The following is a 25591-nucleotide window of genomic DNA, read 5'->3' on the forward strand; positions in this document are numbered from 1 at the left end:
GCTATTATAGAGATGGGAAGAGGTGAAGCATTGACAGTTGTGAAAACAAAGATTGCAATTTTAAAATTAGAACTCTGCTATACCAGGAGCTAATGTACGTCAGCCAGTTCAGGGTGATAGGTATCCAGAACCAGGGGTCATAGTCAAAGGATACAGGGTAAACCTATTAGGACTGAGATGAGGAAATATTTCAGAGATCAGTGAATCTGTGGAATTCACTACCACAGAGAGCAGTTAAGGCCAAAACATTGTACATTCAGGGATCCCATAGAAACTTACAAAATTCTAACAGGGTTAGACAGGGTAGATTCAGAAAGAATGTTCCCAATGAAAAGGGAAATCCAGAACTAGGGGTCATTGTTTGAGGATAAAGGGTAAACGTTTTAGAACTGAGGTGAGGAGAAATTTCTTCACCCAGAGGGTGGTGAATGTGTGGAATTCACTACCAGAGAATGTAGTTGAGGCCAAAACGTCATCTGATTTTAAGAAGAAATTAGATAAACCCCTGGGGCTAAAGGGATCAAGGGTTATGGAGGAAGAAAGAGGGGCGGTATCAGAATATTAAATTAGATGATGAGCCATGATCAAAATAAATGTTAGAGCAGGCTCAAAGGTCCAAATGGCCTACTCCTGCTTCTAGTTTCCAGTTATTACATCCCCATTCTCATCCTCTAAAGGACCAATGTAATAACTGGAAATGAGAAATTGGCTGAGGCATTGAACAGGTATTTTGTGTCGGTTTTCACAGTGGAAGACACAACTAACATGCCAAAAATTGATGACAGGAAGGCTATGGCAGGTGAGGACCTAGAAACTATCATCACGAAAGAGGTAGTATTGGGCAAGCTAATGGGGCTAAAGGTAGACAAGTCTCCTGGCCCTGATGGAATACATCCCAAGGTACTAAAAGAGATCTGGGGGGAAATAGCAAATGCACTAGTGGTAATTTACCAAAATTCGCTGGACTCTGGGGTGGTTCCCGCAGATTGAAAAACAGCAAATATGACGCCACTGTTTAAAAAAGGAAGTAGACAAAAGGCGGGCAACTATAGGCCGGTTAGCTTAACTTCTGTAGTGGGGAAAATGCTTGAATCTATCATCAAGGAAAAAATAGAGAGGGTGTAGAGGAGATTCACTAGGTTGATTCCAGAGTTGAGAGGGTTGGCTTATGAGGAGAGACTGAGTAGACTGGGGCTATCATCATTGGAATTCAGAAGAATGAGGGGAGATCCTCTAGAAACCTATAAGATTATGAACGGAATAGATAAGATAGAAGCAGGGAAGTTGCTTCCACTGGCGGGTGAAACTAGAACTAGGGGGCATGGCGTCAAAATAAGGGGGAGCAGATTTAGGGCTGAGTTGAGGAGGAACTTCTTCACACAAAGGGTTGTGAATCTGTGGAATTCCCTGCCCAGTGAAGCAGTTGAGGCTACCTCATTGAATGTTTTTAAGGCAAGGATAGATCAATTTTTGAGCTGTAAAGGAATTAAGGATTTTTGGTAAGCGGGCTGAGTCCACGAAAAGATCGACCATGATTTTATTGAATGGCGGAGCAGGCGGCTCGAGGGGCCAGATGGCCTACTCCTGCTCCTAGTTCTTATGTTCTTACGTTTTCAAAGAGGAATTAGCTATAGTTCTTTTTTTTTTTGGGGGGGGGGGGGGGAGAGAGAAGAGAAGAGGATCAAAGGACATGGGGGAAAGCAGGATCAGACTATTGAGTTGGATGATCAGCCACGATCATAATAATGCTAGAGCAAGCTGGAAGAACCGAGTTGCCTGCTCCTGCTTCGGTTTCTTTTTCTCTGAAACAGGACTTGCTGTGGGTTAAGACACAGGCTGCAGAGTTTTGGATGACCCCAGGCTTATACAGGAGACAGTGTGGAAGGCCAGCCAGAAGTACAAAAGAAACTGTCAAATGGTAACATAGGCATAAAACACCTATATTGTCTCCAGTCCAGAAATATTAATAACAATGAAACAAAGTTCATGTTCAAAATCAAAACCACATCAGTCCAATTATAGACAAGTTACTACATTCAAAAGAAAACGATTAGCAATAGTACACTTCATTTTATTTGAGAGACTTTCTTACCAGTTGTAAGCGTCTCTTGCTGCAATTCAGGCTGCTCCACCTGATGCTGAGGCTGGCTGTTGAAACCTTGGCTATAGTTGGGCTGGTATGGGCTCTGCTGTTTGAGGGTGTCAGGGTCACTGGCAGGAGGCACTGGTGCATTCATATTAAACACCTTTAAAAAATGTTGGAGGTGATATAAAAAGAACAGAAATTTAACTTTTAAAACCAACTCTCATGGATTTTGTAAAACTGTACCTTCGTATTAACTTGCAGAGATCAATTTACAAACAAAAATATGCCAAATAATGCTGTCCATTCAAGCTTTTCAAAATGAGTATTGTATCACCCCAGGCTTATTTCTTTCTATGATCTTTCAGCTATAAATTGGTTTAGTCAACAGATTCATTTGGAAATTCCTTAGCAAAGATAATTATTGCATGCAGCTAAGAAACAGTTAAAGGAACATAGACATCCTGATCAAAACGTGGCAGGCCAAGGAAAGGAAAGAGGAAGAACACTCTTCTAATCACATATGGCTCACTGGCCAGAAGGAGCAGACATTCTCCTGAAAGTTGGGAGAATCATAGAATCCTACAGTGCAGGAGGCCGCCGTTCGGCCCATCGAGTCTGCACCGACCACAATCCCACCCAAGCCCGATCCCCACAACCCCTTGCATTTACCCTAGCTAGTCCCCCTGACACTAAGGGGCAATTTAGCGTGGCCAATCAACTTAACCCGCACAGTTTTGGACTGTGGGAGGAAACCGGAGCACCCAGAGGAAACCCACGCGGACACGGGGAGAATGTGCAAACTCCACACAGACAGTGACCCGAGCCGGGAATCGAACCCGGGTCCCTGGCGCTGTGAGGCAGCAGTGCTAACCACTGTGCCACCGTGCTTGGGTTGAGAAACCGAATGCATTGTAGTCAAATTTGCGACCTGCAAAGATAGATTGGAGAGCAAGTTGTGAAGAGGATGCAAAGAGTCTGCAAAGGGATATAGATAGGTTGAGTGAGTGGGCAAAAATTTGGCAAATGGAGTATGATTTGTGAAAATGTGAAGTTTTCTTCATTAGCAAGAAGAATAGGAAGTCCAATCAGACGTTGGCCTTTAATTAAGGATAACTAAGCAAAAATGTAGGAACGCCTTGCTATAACCGTACGTGGAAATAGAGTGAGGCCACCGTGAACAGTTTTGGTCATCTTACTCGAGGAAGCAGATACTTGCACTAGAAGCAGTTCAGAGAAGGTTTGCTTTGCTGATTCTTGGGATGAACGCATTGTCTTATGAAGGGTGAGCAGAGTGGACCTGTACTCATTGAAGTTTAGATGAATGAGAGGTAATCTTATTGAACCATAAAAAGATTGAGGGTTCCATAGGGTAGATGCCGAATGGATGTTTCCTCTTCAGAGAATCTAGAACTAGGCTGCAAAGTTTAAAAATAAGAGGTCTTATCTATCATTTCCCACTTTCTTCCAAAAATTATACACTTTTTCTTAAAAACGTATACAGAATTCCAGATAGGGCATATCCAAGACCCCTAACAGATTAAAAGTTGCAACTGACAACAGCAAATTCATCATCCATGTTCCGCTAACAATCTAGGATGGAAACCATCAAATCCCAGACATGAAATCTTAAACCCTGTTATTTTCTCATTTCAATGCCCTGATTAAATTCCTCAGGGCCAAAGCAACTGAAAAGCATGGCTGCCAAAAGTTCAGGGATTAAAATCAGGGATGCTTAAAAGGCCAGAATAAGAGGAACACAAATATCTCAAATGTTTTCCCCTATTTCAGATTAGAGGAAGGTTTCCAGAGTTCCCAAAGGGTCGTAATTGGAACACTTGCTGCTCTTGATATATATTAACAACCTAAACAGTGCCATTCAGGGCATGATCTTAAAATTTGCAGATGACAAAGATTGAAAACATTGTCAACTTTGATTAGGCTAATCTTGAATCTCAAAAGGACATATACCTGTTGGTGGATTAGGCAGACAAGTAAAAGAAAATGGATTAGCGCACCTTTAGTGGTAGATATTGTCGATGCGATGGGCCGAAGGGCTTTTTCTGCACTGTGTGACTTAAATGATTCTATGACTCTATAACACTTATACTAAATGGTTGCTTTTAGGTCAAACCTAATCAAGGTTTGATTTGGTAAATAGCTGTCAAAATAAAGGCCATCTTACCGTCTGCATTGATTGGAATGGAGCAGCGTTCACATTTATGCCACTGCTGTGGAGCGGTTTGTTAGGAGGAGCCTTGAAAGCTTGTGACTGGGAAACAGGAAGTGTTGTTGATGCTGGTGGCTGTTCAGAGGTCAGCGACATTGCAGTCTATGGAGATACAGAAGTTTGAAGAATACAAAAAAAAATGAATAAAGCTACAACTAACTGTAACTATTAAATGCTACTAAAAAGGGCACATTCAAGCTTAGCACAGTTCTATATAGGTGCCAGTTAGATGCAGCCATAGCAAACATAATTTTCTTCCATTCCAGAATCTGATGCATTTATAAATAAACGTTCCCATTAGATGTGTGCACACTCCTTCGTTACAAAGCCACACTTACTAAAAAAAACGCCTGAATTTTTGGGAGCTGAGAAGATGCAGGAGAAATAATTTTACCAAGTTCTCTTTTAACTTACATCTTTGACATCACGGTGCAAAGCAATACACAACTATGCTTTGGGTTCTGATCACTATTGGTAGTTTAGAAAGAAATCAAATAATTGAATTTCCCAATGGACAGTAATTCCAAACATTATATCCCTGGATTAAAACATGCTGATGCTTGGATAACAGGATCGAAACAAGACAAAAACATTACAAAATTAATCTATAAAAATGAGTGGGTGAATCCTTGGGATTGACTGCTTGTATGTAATAATGAAAATAGTATTTTTTTTAAGGGGGTGAACTACATTAGTCATATCATCATACTTACTACTAGCGGCAGAGTGAGGGGGAGCAGAGCGAAGGCTGAAGGGCTTTGGCTCAACGGGCTTAGGTGGAAACGGGCGAGGCAGGGTAGGTTTAGTTCTTAGTTTTTCCTGTGTTATTTGAAGAAAGGGGAATTATGAGTGTGAGGCCAGTTTGTTGTTCTCGGTGTCGGATGTGGGAGGTCCTGGAGTCTCCTAGCCTCCCGGACGTCCATATCTGCGCCAGGTGTGTCGAGCTGCAGCTCCTAAGGGACCACATTAGGGAACTGGAGCTGCAACTCGATGACCTTGTCTGGTCAGGGAGAAGGAGGTGGTGAAAGAGAGGATTTACAGGCAGGTGGTCATATCGGGGCCACGGGAGGCAGACAAGTGGGTCACGGTTAGGAAGATACTAAATGGTTTTTTTGCATCCGTATTTACTGAGGAAACGGGCATGGAGTCTACGGAAATAGGACAAACTGGTAGGGAGGTCATGGAACCTTTACAGATTAAAGGGGAGGAGGTGCTCGCTGTCTTGAGGCAAATCAGAGTGGATAAATCCAGGACCGGACAGGGTATTCCCACGGACCTTGAGGGAAGCTAGTGTTGAACTTGCAGGGGCCCTGGCAGACATATTTAAAATGTCAGTATTCACGGGGGAGGTGCCGGATGATTGGAGGGTGGCTCATGTTGTTCCGTTGTTTAAAAAAGGTTCCAAAAGAAATCCGGGAAATTATAGGCCAGTAAGTTTGACGTCGGTGGTGGGCAAGTTATTGGAAGGTGTGATAAGGGATAGGATCTACAAATATTTGGATAGACAAGGACTTATTAGGGAGAGTCAACATGGCTTTGTGCGTGGTAGGTCATGTTTGACCAATCTATTAGAGTTTTCCAAGGAGGTTACCAGGAAAGTGGATGAAGGGAAGGCGGTGGATGTTGTCTACCTGGATTTCAGCAAGGCCTTTGACAAGGTCCCTCATGGGAGGTTAGTTAGGAAGGTACAGTCGCTGGGTATACATGGGGAGGTAGTAAATTTGATTAGACACTGGCTCAGTGGAAGAAGCCAGAGAGTGGTCGTGGAGAATTGCTTCTCTGAGTGGAGGCCTGTGACAAGTGATGTGCCGCAGGGATCGGTGTTGGGTCCATTGTTGTTTGTCATCTATATCAATGATCTGGATGATAATGTGGTAAATTGGATCAGCAAGTTTGCTGATGATACAAAGATTGGAGGTGTAGTGGACAGTGAGGAAGGTTTTCAAAGCTTGCAGAGGGATTTGGACCAACTAGAAAAATGGGCTGAAAAGTGGCAAATAGAATTTAACGCAGACAAGTGTGAGGTATTGCACTTTGGAAGGACAAACCAAAGAAGAACGTACAGGGTAAATGGTAGGACTCTGAAGAGTGCAGTTGAACAGAGGGATCTGGGAATACAGGTACAGAATTCCCTAAAAGTGACGTCACAGGTGGATAGGGTCGTAAAGAGTGCCTTTGGTACATTGGCCTTTATAAATCGGAGTATCGAGTATAAAAGTTGGAGTGTTATGGTACGGTTATATAAGGCATTGGTGAGGCCGAATTTGGAGTATTGTGTACAGTTTTGGTCACCTAATTACAGGAAGGATGTAAATAAGGTTGAAAGAGTGCAGAGAAGGTTCACAAGGATGTTGCCGGGACTTGAGAAGCTGAGTTACAGAGAGAGATTGAATAGGTTGGGACTTTATTCCCTGGAGTGTAGAAGATGGAGGGGAGATTTGATAGAGGTGTATAAGATTTTGATAGGTATAGATAGGAGTGAATGCAAGCAGGCTTTTTCCGCTGAGGCTAGGGGAGAAAAAAACCAGAGGGCATGGGTTAAGGGTGAAAGGAGAAAAGTTTAAAGGGAATATTAGGGGTGGCTTCTTCACGCAGAGGGTGGTGGGAGTGTGGAATGAGCTGCCGGATAAAGTGGTAAATGCGGGGTCACTTTTAACATTTAAGAAAAACTTGGACAGGTTCATGGATGAGAGGGATGTGGAGGGATATGGTCCAAGTGCAGGTCAGTGGGACTAGGCAAAAAATGGTTCGGCACAAAAGGGCCAAAAGGCCTGTTTCTGAGCTGTAATTTTCTATGGTTCTAAGGGGAAGGGGAAAGGACAGGTACTAGAGAGTACCCAGTGGCTGTGTCCCTGAACAATAAGTACTCCTGTTTGAGTGCTGTTGCGGGGGGGAAACAGCCTACCTGGGGGAAGCAACAGTGGCCGTGCCTCTGGCACAGAGTCCGGCCCTGTAGCTCAGAAGGGGAGGGAAAGGAGGAGGAAGGCAGTAGTAATAGGGGACTCTATAGTGAGGGGGTCGGACAGGCGATTCTGTGGACGCGGTCAAGAAACTCGGATGGTAGTTTGCCTCCCTGGTGCCAGGATCCGGGATATTTCTGATGGCGTCCAAGATATCCTGAAGTGGGAGGGAGAAGAGCCAGAGGTCGTGGTACATATTGGTACCAATGACATAGATCGGAAAAGGGAATAGGTCCTGAAAGGAGAATATAGGGAGTTGGAGAGGGAGTTGAGAAGAAGGACTGCACAGCTCCAGGGGCCTGGGTTCGATTCCCGGCTTGGGTCACTGCCTGTGTGGAGTTTGCACATTCTCCTCGTGTTTGCGTGGGTTTCCTCCGGGTGCTCCGGTTTCCTCCCACAGTCCAAAGATGTGCGGGTTTGGTTGATTGGCCATGCTAAAAAATTGCCCCTTAGTGTCCTGGGATGCATAGATTAGTGGGTAAAATATGTAGGGATATGGGGGGTAGGGCCTGGGTGGGATTGTGGTCGGTGCAGACTCGATGGGCCGAATGGCCTCTTTCTGGACTGTAGGGTTTCTATGATTTCTATGATTCTAATCTCGGGATTGCTGCCTGTGCCACGCGACAGTGAGTGTAGGAATGGAATGAGGTGGAGGATAAGGGCATGGCTGAGGGATTGGAGCAGGGGGCAGGGATTCAGGGTACTGGATCATTGGGACCTCTTTTCGGGCAGGTTGACCTGTACAATAAGGACGGGTTGCCCTTGAATCCCAGGGGGACCAATATCCTGGCGGGGAGGTTTGCTAAGGCTACTGGGGAGAGTTTAAACTAGTATGGTTGGGGGGTGGGATTCAAATTGAAGTGACTGGGAGAGAGAGGGTTAGCTCACAAATAGAGAAAGCTTGCCAACAGTGTGAGAGGGAGGATAGGCAGGTGATAGAGAAGGGGAGCACTCAGACCGAAGGTTTGACATGTGTCTATTTTAACGCAAGGACTGTTTCAAACAAAGTGGATGAGCTTAAAGTGTGGATCACTACTTGGGAGATATGATGTGGTGGCCATTACAGAGACTTGGATGACTCAGGGACAGGACTGGTTACTTCAAGTGCTGGGTTTCAGATGTTTCGGAAGGGACAGGGAGGGAGGCAAAAGAGGTGGGGGAGTGGCACTGTTGATCAGAGATAGTGTCACGGCTGCAGAAAAGATGGACACCATGGAGGGATTGTCTACAGAGTCTCTGTGGGTGGAGGTTAGGAACAGGAAGGGGTCAATAACATTACTGGGTGTTTTCTATAGGCCACCCAATAGTAACAGGGATGTTGAGGAGCAGATAGGGAAACAGATACTGGAAAGGTGTAATAATAACAGAATTGTTGTGATGGGAGATTTTAATTTCCCAAATATTGATTGGAACCTCCCTAGAGTAAGGGGTGTAGATGGGGAGGAGTTTGTTAGGTGTGTTCAGAAGGGTTTCTTGACACAGTATGTAGATAAGCCTACAAGAGGAGAGGCTGTACTTGATTTCGCATTGAACCTGGTCAGGTGTCAGATCTCTCAGTGGGAGAGCATTTTGGAGATAGTGATCATAATTCTATCTCCTTTACATTAGCATTGGAGAGAGATAGGGTCAGACAAGTTAGAAAAGTGTTCTTTGTTTAATTGGAGTAAGGGGAATTATGAGGCTATCAGGCAAGAAATTGGAGGCTTAAATTGGAAAGAGGTTTTCTCAGGGAAATGCACGGAAGAAATGTGGCAAATTTTCAGGGAACATTTGCCTGGAGTTCTGCATAGCAACGTTCCAATGAGACAGGGAAGTTATGGTAGGTTACAGGAACCGTGGTGTACAAAGGCTGTAATGAATCTAGTCAAGAAGAAAAGAAAAGCTTACAGAAGGTTCAGGGAGCTCGGTAATGTTAGAGATCTTGAAGGGTATACGGCTAATCGGAAGGATCTTAAGAAGGAAATTAGGAGAGCCAGAAGGGGTCATGAGAAGGCTTTGGCAGGCAGGATTAAGGAAAACCCCAAGATAGCCACATGAACAGACTGGGAATAGAGGGATACAAAAAAATGGTCTAGTGGGCACATGAGTGGCACAGGCTTGGAGGGCCAAAGGGCCTGTTCCTGTGCTGTACTGTTCCTTGTTCTACAAGTATGTGAAGAGCAAGAGGATAAGACGTGAAAGAATAGGACCTATCAAGTGTGATGGTGAGAAAGTTTGTATGGAACCGGAAGGAATAGCAGAGATACTTAATGAATACTTTACTTCAGTATTCACTATGGAGAAGGATCTTGGTGGTTGTTGTGCAGACTTGCAGCGGACTGAAAAGCTTGAGCATGTAGATATTAAGAAAGAAGATGTGTTGGAGCTTTTGAAAAGCATCAAGTTAGATAAGTCACTGGGACCGGATGAGATGTACCCCAGGCTACTGTGGGAGGCGAGGGAGGAGATTGCTGAGCCTCTGGCGATGATCTTTGCATCATCAATGGAGACGGGAGAGGTTCCGGAGGATTGCGGATGTTGTTCCTTTATTCAAGAAAGGGAGTAGTGATAGCCCTGGAAATTATAGACCAATGAGTCTAACCTCAGTGGTTGGTAAGTTGATGGAGAAGATCCTGAGAGGCAGGATTTATGAACATTTGGAGAGGTATAATATGATTAAGAATAGTCAGCATGGCTTTGTCAAAGGCAGATCATGCCTTACGAGCCTGATTCAATTTTTTGGGGATGTGACTAAACATATTGATGAAGGAAGAGCAGTAGATGTAGTATATATGGACTTCAGCAAGACATTTGATAAGGTGCCCCAGGCAAGGCTTATTGAGAAAGGTGAGGGGGCATGGGACCCAAGGGGACATTGCTTTGTGGATCCAGAACTGGCTTGCCCACAGAAGGCAAAGAGTGGTTATAGATGGGTCATATTCTGCATGGTTGGTCGGTCGGTCACCAGTGGAGTGCCCCAGGGATCTGTTCTGGGACCCTTACTCTTTGTGATTTTTATAAATGACTGGATGAGAAAGTGGAGGGATGGGTTGGTAAGTTTGCTGACGACTCAAAGGTTGGAGGTGTTGTGGATAGTGTGGAGGGATGTCAGAAGTTGCAGCGAGACATTGATAGGATGCAAGACTGGGCGGAGAAGTGGCAGATGGAGTTCAACCCAGATAAGTGAGAGATGGTGGTTCATTTTGGCAGGTCAAATAGGATGGCGGAATATAATATTAATGGTAGGACTCTTGGCAGAGTGGAAGATCAGAAGGATCTTGGGGTCCGAGTTCATAGGACGCTCAAAGCAGCTGTGCAGGTTGAGGCTGTGGTTAAGAAGGCATATGGTGTACTGGCCTTCATCAATCGAGGAATTGCGTTTAGGAGTCGTGAGATAATGTTGCAGCTATAGAAGACCCTGGTCAGACTCCACTTGGAGTACTGTGCTCAGTTCTGGTCATTACAGAAAGGATGTGGAAGCCATAGAAAGGGTGCAGAGGAGATTTACAAGGATGTTGCCTGGGTTGGGGAGCATGCCTTATGAGGATAGGTTGAGTGAGCTCGGCCTTTTCACCTTGGAGAGACGAAGGATGAGGGGTGACCTGATAGAGGTGTATAAGATGTTGAGAGGTATTGATCGAGTGGATAGTCAGAGGCTTTTCCCCAGGGCTCAAATGGTTGCCACTAGAGGACACAGGTTTAAGGTGCTGGGGAGTAGGTACAGAGGAGATGTCAGGAGTAAGTTTTTCACTCAGAGGGTGGTGGGTGCGTGGAATGGGCTGCCAGCAACGGTGGTGGAGGTGGATTCGATAGGGTCTTTTAAGAGACTTTTAGATAAGTACATGGAACTTAGTAAGATAGAGGGTTATAGGTAAGCCTAGTAATCGCTAAGGTAGGGACATGTTCGACACAACTTTGTGGGCTGAAGGGCCTGTATTGTGCTGTAGTTTTTCCATGTTTCTAGTTCAGCAGATGGAGTTGGATGGTCCCTAATGTTGCAAATTGAATTTTGGCATTTATTGTTGCAGGAATAAAGTATAAAAAAGACATGCTGTTGCATCTGTATAAGATATTAATGAGATTGCACCTGAAATATTGTGCACAGTTTTGGTCCCCTTACTTGAAGAGGGATGTGGTTGCATTGGAGGCAGTTCAGAGGAGGTTCACTAGTTTGATTCCTGGGTTTGTCTTATAAAGGGAGATTGAGCAGTTTAGGCTGATATTCCCTGGAGTTTAGAAGAACGAGGGGAGATTTAATTGAGGTATACAAGATGCTGAAGGAAATTGATAGGGTAGACAGGATGTTTCCTCTTGTGGGGCAATCTAGAACAAGTGGTTATAGTTTTAGGATAAGGGGTAGCAGATTTAAAACAGAAATGAGGATAAATCTTTTCTTTCAAAGGGACATGAATCTGTGGAATTCACTACCCATCCCAGTGTGCAGTGATGTCAGGACATGAAGTAAATTTGAGGAGATATGGATTTTTAATTAGTAATGGGTTGAAGGGTTATGGAGAATGGGTTGGAAAGTGGAGTTGAGGCCATCATAAGATCAGCCATGATCATATTGAATGGTGGAGCAGACTTGCGGGGCTGAATTTCCTATTCCTGTTCCTACTGCCGGGGCGGCACGGTAGCACAGTGGTTAGCACTGCTGCTTCACAGCTCCAGGGACCTGGGTTCGATTCCCAGCTTGGGTCACTATCTGTGTGGAGTTTGCATATTCTCCTCGTGTCTGCATGGGTTTCCTCCGCGTGCTCCGGTTTCCTCCCACAGTCCAAAGATGTGCGGGTTAGGTTGTTTGGCCATGCTAAAATTGCCCCTTAGTGTCCTGGGATACGTAGATTAGAGGGATTAGCGGGTAAAATATGTAGGGAAATAGGGGTAGGGCCTGGGTGGGATCATGGTCGGTGCAGACTCGATGGGCCGAATGGCCTCTTTCTGTACTGTAGGGTTTCTATGATTCTAGTTCTTAAATAAATATGTACTGTGAAAGAGTGGATATTTTTGCAAAAATTGAAATGTGAGATAAGGACATGTAGCTTTCCTGTTTGATTCTGCTGTACTCATGTTGCAGTTACCTGAATAGATTCCATAGATTCTTTCTGGGTTCGCTGCTCTGACACATGGGAAGGCTGGTACATAGGCTGAGATGGTGTGTATGGTTCATTTGTGGAAGATACCAAAGGTACCTTAATGATGAAAGGAAATAAAAAAGGGGGAAAACATAAGTGCCAATGGATTGCACTATAACAAAGAATGGGAAAATACAAAGGCTCTGCTACCATTATTACAACATGGGGATATGAGTTTCCAATACTGCAGAGGCACACAAAACTATTCTGCCAGCTATAAATCTTATCTCGTCTCCTAATCCTAATTATAAATATGCTAAAATTTTAAAATGTAAACACTTGAATGAAAAAATTATAAGGGCAGCAAATGTCGAATATATTTAATAAAACTTGTTCAATCACTCCCGCCTATTTTTTTTAAATCAAACTGGACCATCTTTGCAGCATAAAGCACAACACATAATTTTACATTTATTGCATTAATGAAATGATACAATGTGATTCCCAGCAGTAAATGCAGGTAAATTTAATCTCCTTAACGGTAGCTTGTTTCGGCTGTACTTAAGCCTAAATGACCAAAATCAAAGATGTTACCTTGCTGCATTAGAGACAGCAACTCAAAATATAATGCAATGAATTATACAGTAAGTTACAATCAAAGAGATTCCCCACTTTACAATAGCAGTGCCAATGAGACAAAATCAAATTTAAAAAGCATACTTTATAGCCTTGCTCTTATTGTGCAACCTTTCCAAAGACAAGAAGGGTAGATATTGGATTCATACACGTATGAAGGACTTCAAACAATGTTGAATGCAAAATAATACGTAGTTTCAAAACTATGGAGTACAGAGAGCAATGTTATCCTGATGAAGATGAGGATATGGCTGAGTCTTTAAATAAGTTTTTTGTGTCGGTCTTCACGGTGGAGGACACAAATAGTATGCCAAATATTAACGATAGAGGGTTGGCAGCAGGAGAAATACTTAATACAATTAATGTTACCAGAGAGGCAGTGCTGGGTAGACTAATGGGACTGAAGGTGGACAAGTCCCCGGGTCCGGATGGAATGCATCCCAGGGTATTGAAAGAAATGTCAGAGGTAATAGTGGATGCGTTAGTGATTATTTATCAAAACTCGTTGCATTCTGGGGTAGTGCCGGTTGATTGGAAAACGGCTAATGTTACGCCGCTGTTTAAAAAAGGAAGGAGACAAAAGGCGGGTAACTATAGGCCGGTCAGCTTAACGTCTGTAGTAGGGAAAATGCTGGAATCCATTATTAAAGAGGAGATAGCAGGGCATCTGGATAGAAATGGTTCGATCAATCAGACGCAGCATGGATTCACGAGGGGAAAGTCGTGCTTGACGAACATGTTGGATTTTTATGAAGATGTGACTAGGGCGGTTGATGGAGGAGAACCGGTGGATGCGGTGTTTTTGGATTTCCATAAGGCGTTTGATAAGGTGCCCCATAAAAGGCTGCTGAAGAAGATTAGGGCACACGGAGTTGGGGGTAGTGTGTTAAAGTGGATTGGGGACTGGCTATCCGACAGGAAGCAAAGAGTCGGAATAAATGGGTGTTTTTCCGGTTGGAGGAAGGTAACTAGTGGCGTGCCGCAGGGATCGGTACTCGGGCCGCAACTGTTTACCATTTATATAGATGATCTGGAGGAGGGGACGGAGTGTAGGGTAACGAAGTTTGCAGACGACACAAAGATAAGTGGAAAAGTGAATCGTGTGGAGGACGGAGAAGATCTGCAGAGAGATTTGGACAGGCTGAGTGAGTGGGCGAGGATATGGCAAATGGAGTATAACGTTGAGAAATGCGAGGTTATACACTTTGGAGGAAATAATAACAAATGGGATTACTATCTCAATGGAAACAAATTAAAACATGCTACCGTGCAAAGGGACCTGGGGGTCCTTGTGCATGAGACGCAAAAGCCCAGTCTGCAGGTACAACAGGTGATCAAGAAGGCAAATGGGATGTTGGCCTATATTGCGAGGGGGATAGAATATAAAAGCAGGGATGTCTTGATGCACCTGTACAGGGCATTGGTGAGGCCGCAGCTGGAATACTGTGTGCAGTATTGGTCCCCTTATATGAGGAAGGATATATTGGCATTGGAGGGAGTGCAGAGAAGGTTCACCAGGTTGATACCGGAGATGAGGGGTTTGGATTATGAGGAGAGGCTGAGGAGATTGGGTTTGTACTCGTTGGAGTTTAGAAGGATGAGGGGGGATCTTATGGAGACTTATAAGATAATGCGGGGGCTGGATAGGGTGGAGGCGGAGAGATTCTTTCCACTTAGTAAGGAAATTAAAACTAGAGGACACAGCCTCAAAATAAAGGGGGGTCGGTTTAAGACAGAGTTGAGGAGGAACTTCTTCTCCCAGAGGGTGGTGAATCTCTGGAATTCTCTGCCCACTGAGGTGGTGGAGGCTACCTCGCTGAATATGTTTAAAGCGTGGATGGATGGATTCCTGATCGGTAAGGGAATTAAGGGTTATGGGGATCAGGCGGGTAAGTGGTACTGATCCACGTCAGATCAGCCATGATCTTATTGAATGGCGGGGCAGGCTCGAGGGGCTAAATGGCCTACTCCTGCTCCTATTTTTTATGTTCTTATGAAAGCCAAGTGGTGGAGGGAGGGTGGGTCGATGGCAGGAAGAGGAAGTTGTATATAGAGGCTTTCGTCCTCAGCACTGTTTCACCTTTATTCACATTACTTGGCCTGAAACAGAGTTTCCATACATGGCCAGTGAAGCTGAAGCACGTACGAGAGGCATTTGCTGCCAGTGAGTCATAAGTGAATTATATGGCGGCACGCTGGCACAATGGTTCGCACTGCTGCTTCACAGCACCAGGGACCCGGGTTCAATTCTCAGCTTGGGTCACTGTCTATGTGGAGTTTGCACGTTCTCCTCGTGTCTACGTGGGTTTCCTCAGGGTGCTCCGGTTTCCTCCCACATTCTGAAAGATGTGCTGGTTAGGTGCATTGACCCGAACAGGTGCCTGACTGTGGTGACTAGGGGAATTTCACAGTAACTTCATTGCAGTGTTAATGTAAGCCCTATTTGTGACTAATAAATGAACTTTAAGATGATTCAATATTATGTAAAAATCCAAAACAATACAAGGAGATAGAATGAAATCAACTGAAATAAGTATTTTCAAATTATAAATAGTTTCAAGTATATAGGCAGCATGGTGGCACAGTGGTTAGCACTGCTACCTTGAGTGTGCCAGGGACCCGGGTTCAATCCCAGCCTTGGGTGACTGCGTGTGTGGAGAGTTTGTGTGTTCTTCGTGCCTGCGGGTCTGGGTAATATGCTCTGTTGGAAAGTCAATGCAGAATTGATTGGCCAAATGGCCTCCTTCTGCACTGTAGGTATTCTATGATTCTGGGTTACCAGCTACATTTACATTATCAATTATGTAAAAATACTGTTCATTGAACAACAGGATGTTGACTTTCTAGGACATGTTGAGATAAAAAGGGAGGTGGTATTGGAGGTTTTGAAAAACATTGAGGTGGACAAGTCCCCACGGCCAGATAGAGTCTATCCCAGAATACGGAGAGATGAGGAAAGAAATTACTGAGGTCTTGGCCAAAATCTTTGTAACCAAAAGAGGAAATGCTGGAAAATCTCAGCAGGTCTGACAGCATCTGTAAGGAGAGAAAAGAGCTGATGTTTTGAGTTCAGATAACCCTTTGTCAGCTTTGACAAAGGATATGGACTATGAAGAAAGATTGAGCAAACTTGGATTATTTTCATTGAAGTGTCAGAGGATGAGGGGGGACCTGATAGAGGTTTACAAAATTATGACAGGCTTGGATAGAGTGGATAGTCAGAGTCTTTTTCCCAGGGTCGAAGGGTCAATTACTCAGGGGCATAGGTTGAAAGTGAGAGGGGGGAAGTTTAAAGGAGACGTATGGGACAAGTTTTTCACACAGAGGAAAGCGCTGCCAGAGGTGGTGGTGGAAGCAGATTCTATAACAACGTTCAAGAGGCATCGGGATAGATACGTGAACAGGCAGGGAATAGAGGGATATGGACCACGCAGAGGCAAGAAAATATTAGAGAGGCATCTGTGTAGGCACAGACTTGGTGCGCCGAAGAGCCTGTTCCAGTGCTGTGCTGTACTTTGTTGCGTATGCTATGTGCATTCAGATGCACAGCCTTTAATGCTGGCATTTCATTATTCTGTAACCTCAAGATTTATTTGCTGGTGCACTCTGTTCCTTGCTACCACACTCTGATCATCATTTCCCTTATTCCAACCTTGATCTTCTCCATTCATGACATCTTCCCAAACTTGATCCCCTGCCTATACAATGTAGTTTACAGGTCTCTCGACTGCCCTAGTTACATGATCTCCAGATCACGAATCCCAGTGAAAACCGTCCCTACTCCCACATTGCCCAGTACTTATGCCAGTGCCCCATAAATCTAAACCCATTTCTCCCACAGCAATATTTAAGCTATGCATTTAACATTCCAATCCTGATTCATCCAATGCTAATTTGCTCATAGAACCATAGAACATTACAGCACAGCAACAGGCCTTTTGGCCCTTCTTGGCTGTGCCAAAAAAAAATTCTGCCTAGTCCCACTGACCTGCACCATATCCCTCCACACCCCTCTCATCCATGTACCTGTCCAAGTTTTTCTTAAATGTTAAAAGTGAGCCCGCATTCACCACTTCATCTGGCAGCTCATTCCACACTCCCACCACTCTGTGTGAAGAAGTCCCCCCTAATCTCTGGGGTAATCAGACCCTGGTAATTATAGACCAGTTAGTCTTACTTCGGTGGTTGGTAAATTGATGGAAAAGGTCCTTAGGGATGGGATTTACGACCATTTAAAAAGATGCGGATTAATCCGGGATAGTCAGCACGGATTCGTGAAGGGCAGGTCGTGCCTCACAAATTTGCTTGAACTTTTTGAGGAGGTAACTAAGTGTGTTGATGAAGGTAGGGCAGTTGATGTCATATACACGGATTTTAGTAAGGCGTTTGATAAGGTCCCCCATGGTCGGCTTATGATGAAAGTGAGGAGGTGTGGGATAGAGGGAAAGTTGGCCGATTGGATAGGTAACTGGCTGTCTGATCGAAGACAGAGGGTGGTGGTGGATGGAAAATTTTCGGATTGGAGGCAGGTTGCTAGCGGAGTGCCACAGGGATCAGTGCTTGGTCCTCTGCTCTTTGTGATTTTTATTAATGACTTAGAGGCGGGGGCTGAAGGGTGGATCAGTAAATTTGCTGATGACACCAAGATTGGTGGAGTAGTGGATGAGGTGGAGGGCTGTTGTAGGCTGCAAAGAGACAGATAGGATGCAAAGCTGGGCTGAAAAGTGGCAAATGGAGTTTAACCCTGATAAATGTGAGGTGATTCATTTTGGTAGGACTAATTTAAATGCGGATTACAGGGTCAAAGGTAGGGTTCTGAAGACTGTGGAGGAACAGAGAGATCTTGGGGTCCATATCCACAGATCTCTGAAGGTTGCCACTCAAGTGGATAGAGCTGTGAAGAAGGCCTATAGTGTGTTACCTTTTATTAACAGGGGGTTGGAGTTTAAGAGCCGTGTGGTTATGCTGCAACTGTACAGGACCTTGGTGAGACCACATTTGGAATATTGTGTGCAGTTCTGGTCACCTCACTATAAGAAGGATGTGGAAGCGCTGGAAAGAGTGCAGAGGAGATTTACCAGGATGCTGCCTGGTTTGGAGGGTAGGTCTTATGAGGAAAGGTTGAGGGAGCTCGGGCTGTTCTCTCTGGAGCGGAGGAGGCTGAGGGGAGACTTAATAGAGGTTTATAAAATGATGAAGGGGATAGATAGAGTGAACGTTCAAAGACTATTTCCTCGGGTGGATGGAGCTATTACAAGGGGGCATAACTATAGGGTTCGCGGTGGGAGATATAGGAAGGATATCAGAGGTAGGTTCTTTACGCAGAGAGTGGTTGGGGTGTGGAATGGACTGCCTGCAGTGATAGTGGAGTCAGACATTTTAGGAACATTTAAGCGGTTATTGGATAGGCACATGGAGCACACCAGGATGATAGGGAGTGGGATAGCTTGATCTTGGTTTCAGATAAAGCTCGGCACAACATCGTGGGCCGAAGGGCCTGTTCTGTGCTGTACTGTTCTATGTTAACCCAGAGATTATTCTCGAAGGTTTTGCTTTTAATTTAACCTCTAGATGCTCATACCCTTAGTAGAACCTCTTTGTAGGTGCTACCCATGTTGTTGAAACCTACATGGACCACAAGCACTGGATCCTCCAACTCCCACTGTAATTCTTCCCCAAGCCCAGAGCAAATGATTAAACCCTGGCACCAGGCATCTGGACTCCCACTCGCGGCAGCAGAAAACTGTTCTATCCCCCAGGCTATGCTGTCCCCAACTACCAGTACATTCTTCTTAACTCCCCTACTTGAATGGCTTCTTGTACCATGTTCAGTTTACTCCTCCACCTTGCAACCATCACTTTCATCCATACAGGCTGCAAGAACCTCAAACCTGTTGGACAATTGGCTCAGTCACACCCTCCTGTCCCTAATCACTGACCAAATCAAATGACTCTATCCTAAGGGGTGCAGCTGCCTCCTGGTACAAAGTATACAAGTAATTTTCCCCCTCCCTGATGCATCATAGTTTCTGCAATTTGAGCATCAGCTCAATGATTCTGTGCTGAAACTCCTCAAGCTACAAACACTGCAGATGATGGACAGGCTTTGTTGAATCAAGTGAGGAGTTACTCTCTGCCGTATACTTAACCTCTGACCTGCTCTTCTAGTCACAGTATTTGTATGGCTGGTCCAGTTATGTTTCTGGTCAATAGTAACCCCTAGCATGTTGATAGTGGGGGGAATCAGTGGAGATAATAGTGATAATGTCTTGGAATGCACAGGGGAGATGGTTTGAATCTCTCTTGTTGGAGATGGACATTGTCTAACACTTGTGTGCTGTGACTATTATTTGAATAAAGTGGGAAAATATTAAATTGTACATTTTGGCAGCAGGAGTGAGTGAAGCATATTTCACAAATGACGAGATTACAGGCTCAGAAGAGGGATCCGGCTGCCCTAGTGCAGGAATTGCAAAAGTATGCAGGTACAGCATGTAATTATGAAAGCTAATAGAATTTTATTAATTGTGAGGGGCATTGATTACAAAAGGAGATGGTTATGCTTCAGTTATACAGTACATTGATGAGATCATGTCTGGAGTACTGTGTACAATATTGGCCTCCTTAAAAGTATTTAAATGCATTGGAAGCAGTTCAGAAAAAGTTTACTAGACTAATCCCTGGAATGGGAGGCTTGCCTTATGAAGAAAGGTGGGACAGATTGGACAGGTATCTGTTAGAGTTTAAGAGTAGGACTCGACTTGATTGAAACCTTTGAGATCCTGAGGGATCTTGGCAGAGTGGATCCGGAGAGGATGTTTCCTTGTGCGGGAGAATCTCGAACTAGGGGTCACTATTTTAAAAAAATGAAGGATTATGCATTTAAAACAGAAATGAGGAGAAATGTTTTTTTTGAGATGTCTGTTTTTGGAACTCTTCCTCAAAAGACAGTAGAAGCAGATCTTTAGAACATAGAATAGTACAGCACAGGAACAAGCCCTTCGGCTCACGATGTTGTGCCGAACATAACACCAAATTAAACTAATCCCTTCTGCCTGTCCTTGGTCCATATCCCTCTAAATCCACCTGAATCTACCCCTTTTGAGAGGGGTAGATAGATTCTGTATAAGGGGGTGAAAGCTTATTGGGGTAGACGGGAATGTGAAGTTGAGGTGACAAATCAGATGAGCCATGAACTTATTGAATGGCGGAAAAGGTTCAAGAAATTGAGTGGTTTAATTCTGTTCCTAATTCGTATGTACATATGTTCATATGCCATTCATCAGCCCAAGCCTGAAGATTGCCCAGGTCTTATTGTATATGGGCATAGACTGCTTCATATCTAAGGAGTCATGAATGATGTTGAATACAGTGCAAGTATCAGCAAATATCCCCACTTCTGAACTGATGATAGAGGGAAGGTCATTGATGAAGCAGTTGAAAATGATTGGGCTTAGAACACTACCCTGAGGAACTCTTGCAGTAATCCCTTGATGTAATGCATTTGGAGTTGCAAAAGGCATTGATAAGGTACATAACTGTTTAGTATACAAAATAGCTCATGCTGTTGGGAGTAATATATTAGCACATATTGGCTAACAGGAAACAAGAGTCAGGATAAATGGGTCAGTTTGAGGTTGAGGCTTGGTAACTGAGGCTGAGTCAGACAGATTTTTGACCCACAATAGAGTCGAGACTTTTTGGGAGTGTGTAGGTACAAAAGTAGAGGGAAGGCCACAATCAGATCAGCCATGGTCCTACTGAATGGCAGAGCAGGTTTGACTGGCTAATTGGCCTACTATTGCTTCTATTTTTATATGTGCTTATGCTTCTTTCCTTAGGTTCTGCTTTCAAAGTGGTTTGCTACTACTTTAAGAATGGCCCTTTAAAAGAGGCTACATTACCTGTGTAGCTTCAGACTGAACAGGAACTGTGTTAGGCTGGCCATGTCTGGATTCATTATGCACTGGAAAATAGGGGGAGAATGACAACAAAAATATTCAGACAAGTCACTGCTCGGAAACAGATTTGTACAAGAACCTTTGTTTCTTAACTTAATATGCTAAGCAAAAGGCAAATCACATATTACCTAGAATAATTGAACTTAATGACTTGACAATTTTGGTTTCTCAATGTACTTGTGACATAGTCAAAAAATTCAAAAAGAAAGAATAGCATCAACTTTTATTCATTTGGACCTTTAATGTAGAAAACATTCCAAGGTGCCTCACAGGAGCATTATAAAGCAAAATATTGTGCTGAGCCACATAGGGATATATTAGGGAAGACGGCCAAAAGCTGTCAAAAAATTGATTTTGAGGGTCTTAACAAGGAAAAAAACAAGCCAACAGTGGCAGAGAGGATTAGGGAGAGAATTCCAGGGATTGAGGCTTAGGCAGGAGAAGGAACACTATCAATTGGGATACTCAAGAGACAATAATTAAAAGGGCACAGATATCTTGGAAAGTTGAGAGTTTGGAGGAGTTTACAGATATGGGAAGGGGCAAGGTCATGCAGGAATTTGAAAACAAGAACGAGAATTTTAAAATTGAGGCTTTGGTTATCAGGAAGTCACAGAAGTCAATGTAGGTCAATGAGCTCATGGGTGAACAAGATTTGGTGCAAGGACAGAAGTCAGATGTCTAGCAGTAACAAAGGCCTGGATAAGGGCGGCAACTACAGATAACCTGAGGCAGGGCTGAGCTGTGTGACATTACAGAGGTAGAAATAGACAGTCTTAGCAATATGCAGTCTAAATAGGACACAAGGATCACGCAGTTTATGGGTAAGGAATGGAATGAGGACCAAAGACTATATTTAATTGGAGAAAGGTTATTTTCATCCATTACTGGATACTGGACAAGCAGTCTGACAATTCCATGACGGTTGAAGAAAGGTGATGAAGTTGAACTGGTTTTTGTCAGAATACCTTGGAAAACTGACACGACATTTCAGATCATGTTCCCAAGGGGTAGTATGTAACATAACCCAAGACCAACCCATTTGTTACACAAAGGTTTATATTCCAAGTGTAATTACTCAACTATTCAAACATTTCACAGAAGTTTTCAGCCAACTTGCAAGTCAGGTTCTCTTTAAATAATAGAGTAATGGCTGATTTGCTGCCCAAACACATGTCCCCTGCAACTACTCACCTTGTGTACACATCATTTGGGGCATCTCCATGGATTGTGCTGTATTCATGGGCTGTGCTGAAACAATAGCAGGGTCCATTGTTTGACTCTCAAACTCGAGCATGGATTCCTGTTGGGAAATAAATACAAGCACATTCAAATACAAAGTGTCGACAAAATTCTGCTCCAAACCATTTTATCTTCATCCGCATACTCAAGCTTTGGGCTGTGGATGTAATTTATATGGACATTTGACAAGGTCCCACATGGCAGACTGGTACAAAAACTAAAATCACATGGGATTCAGGGTGGGCTGCTAGATGGATACAGAACTGGCTTGATTATAGAAAATAGAGGGTAGCGATGGAAGAGTGTTTTTCAGAATGGAGATCTGTAACTAGTGGTGTAACAGAGAGATCAGTGCTGGGACCTCTGTTGTTTGTAGTATATATAAATAATCTGGAGGAAAATGTGGGTGGTCTAATTAGTCAGTTTGGGATGACACAAAGATTGGTAGAGTTGCTGATAGTGCCAGGGATTGTCAGCAGATACAACAGGATAAACGCAAAATACTGCAGATGCTTGAAAGTGAAACAAAAACAGAAAAATGTTGGAAAATCTCAGCAGGTCTGACAGCAGTGGAGAGAGAATAGAGAAAACATTTTGAGTCTAGATGACCCTTCGTCAGAGCTGAGGGGAAAGCGAGTCAGCAGAGATTTATGCCATGAGGATAGGGAGGGTGATGGAACTGGAGGGAACGTAAATGAGCATGCAGAAGGCTGAGTGGGTGTTGAAAGTGTCCATTAAGTGATCAGAATGCGTGAATGGCAAAACAAAGTTGCAGCTTAGAAAAGGACTGCCTGAGGAATGTAGCAGTTGGCCTGAAGGTGAGTGTGAGTGTCTGTGTGTGGGGGGGGGAATAAAATAAATGAAAAAAAGCAAATTACTGCGGATGCTGGATTCTGAAACCAAAAGAGAAAATGCTGGAAAATCTCAGCACGTCTGGCACCATCTGTAAGGAGAGAAAAGAGCTGACGTTTCGAGTCCACATGACCCTTTGACAAAGCTTTGAGCTAGAAATGCTTTATAAGAATAAATAAGGAGAGATTAAGTCAGTTAGGATTATATTCACTGGAGTTTAGAAAAGTGAGAGGGGATCTCATAACTTATAAAATTCTAACAGGATTAGACAGGGTAGATTCAGAAAGAATGTTCCCGATGATGGGAGAGTCCAGAACTAAGAGTCACAATTTGAGGATAAGGAGTAAACCTTTTAGGACTGAGGTGAGGAGAAATTTCTTTACTCAGAGGCTGGTGAATGTGAGGCTGGAATTCATGACTACAGAAAGCAGCTGAGGCCAAAACATTGTGTGATTTCAAGAAGAAATTAGATATAGCACTTGGGGCTAAAGGGATCAAGGGATTGGGAGGTGGGGAGAAAATCAGGATATTGAATTCGAAGATTAGCCATGATCAAAATAAATGACAGACTCGAAGGGCCGAATGGCCTACTCCTGCTTCTAGTTTCTATGTAAATTATATGTATTTGGAAACATAAGAAAATGAGACGAGAAAGAGATTCCAAAAACAGTTATGTTCTCCTCCACACCAAAACATCTTTGGAATGAACTTCCAGACAACTACTGTGACTGGCAATGTCTTCGCATGGAGGAACACCAAATCAACTGTGTCAAAACCCTTCCCAACTTTATCCTTGACATGAAATGCTCCCATTGGCCAAAAGGTGGTTTGTCCCTTAAAAGCCAACCTCTGTAGAGACCCTGTTTGTTTTGCTGTGTGCGGACGCACACATGAATGCTTACACTTCCAGATTACTAACTGTATGATAACCAATTTTTCCAGCTTTTTGGAATGTCCCAACTAAGTTAGGGGTTGTGGGTTTGACACACAGAAAACTATGTGGGTGGTACATGTAAATTCAAAACAACAACAGGTTTATTGCAGGAGCTGTTACCTGTACAGAAAATGAAACCCAAACAGGACATGCGATACACCAAGGACAATGCCAACAAATCATGTGATCAACTCAAAGCAAATGTACAACCACTCAAATGAATAATACTTTTAAAAATAAATTTTGTTTCACAATAAACCATTTAAGTTTATTGGAAACTTAGGAGGAAAGGTTGAGGGAGCTAGGGCTGTTCTCTCTGGAGCGGAGGAGGCTGAGGGGAGACTTAATAGAGGTTTATAAAATGATGAAGGGGATAGATAGAGTGAACGTTCAAAGACTATTTCCTCGGGTGGATGGAGCTATTACAAGGGGGCATAACTATAGGGTTCGTGGTGGGAGATATAGGAAGGATATCAGAGGTAGGTTCTTTACGCAGAGAGTGGTTGGGGTGTGGAATGGACTGCCTGCAGTGATAGTGGAGTCAGACACTTTAGAAAAATTTAAGCGGTTATTGGATAGGCACATGGAGCACACCAGGATGATAGGGAGTGGGATAGCTTGATCTTGGTTTCAGATAAAGCTCGGCACAACATCATGGGCCGAAGGGCCTGTTCTGTGCTGTACTGTTCTATGTTCTAAGCCTGCTTAAACTCTGTTTTATTCTGGTTCTAACAATAGCGGAAATAAACAGTTGGCCATTTTTGGTGAGTGAGTCAAACATTTACTCAGGGTGCAGTGGGGCTAGAGAAACCACACTCCTCCCATCAGTCACAACAATGTCAAGGGTAGTTCACACCTCAGTTTGAATTCAGTTTGTTTGCCTAAGTTTGAACCAAAGTTACAATGATGTCAGAAGCTGATCGAACTGGCAGAACCCAAACTGAACATCAGTGACCAAGTATTGCTAAGCAAATGTCGCTTTGGAGCACTGCTGATGACCCCTACCATCACTTTACTGATGATCGTCAGCAGACAAATTGGGCACTACAAGAAACTACAGAAGGTTGTGAATGTCGCCTAATCCATCACGCAAACCAGCCTCCCATCCATTGACTCTGTCTACACTTCATGCTGCCTCAGCAAAGTAGCCAGCATAATTAAGGACCCCACGCATCCTAGACATTCTCTCTTCCACCTTCTTCCGTCAGGAAAAAGATACAGACGTCTGAGGTCATGTACCAACCGACTCAAGAACAGCTTCTCCCCTGCTGCTGTCAGACTTTTGAATAGAACATAGAACATTACAGCGCAGTACAGGCCTTTCGGCCCTCGATGTTGCGCCGACCAGTGGAATCAATCTAAAGCCCCTCTAATCTACACTATTCCAATATCATCCATATGTTTATCCAATAACCATTTGAATGCTCTTAATGTTGACGAGTCCACTACTGCTGCAGGCAGGGCATTCCACGCCTTTACTACTCTCTGAGTAAAGAACCTACCTCTAACATCTGTCCTATATCTCTCACCCCTCAATTTAAAGCTATGTCCCCTCGTGCTAGCCATCACCATCCGAGGAAAAAGGCTCTCACTATCCACCCTATCTAATCCTCTGATCATCTTGTATGCCTCTATTAAG

General features: G+C 43.8%; 1 protein-coding gene across 2 annotated transcripts in view; it reads right to left on the reverse strand.

The window, feature by feature from the left end:
• Positions 1–25591, reverse strand: part of caprin1b (cell cycle associated protein 1b) — a 271770-nt gene that overhangs the window by 74325 nt on the left and 171854 nt on the right. Inside the window, exons 10-14 of one of the 2 annotated variants that reach the window (XM_078221064.1) lie at positions 22119–22227; positions 20868–20929; positions 12334–12444; positions 4269–4415; positions 2093–2246 (exon numbers count right to left, since the gene is read on the reverse strand). In XM_078221064.1, the coding sequence (XP_078077190.1) occupies positions 2093–2246; positions 4269–4415; positions 12334–12444; positions 20868–20929; positions 22119–22227 (583 nt within the window). The remainder of the gene's footprint in view (positions 1–2092; positions 2247–4268; positions 4416–12333; positions 12445–20867; positions 20930–22118; positions 22228–25591) is intronic. The other variant, XM_078221066.1, reaches the window with a different exon arrangement.

Source organism: Mustelus asterias, chromosome 9 (genome assembly GCF_964213995.1).
Source record: "Mustelus asterias chromosome 9, sMusAst1.hap1.1, whole genome shotgun sequence".
Taxonomy (NCBI): Eukaryota; Metazoa; Chordata; class Chondrichthyes; order Carcharhiniformes; family Triakidae; genus Mustelus; species Mustelus asterias.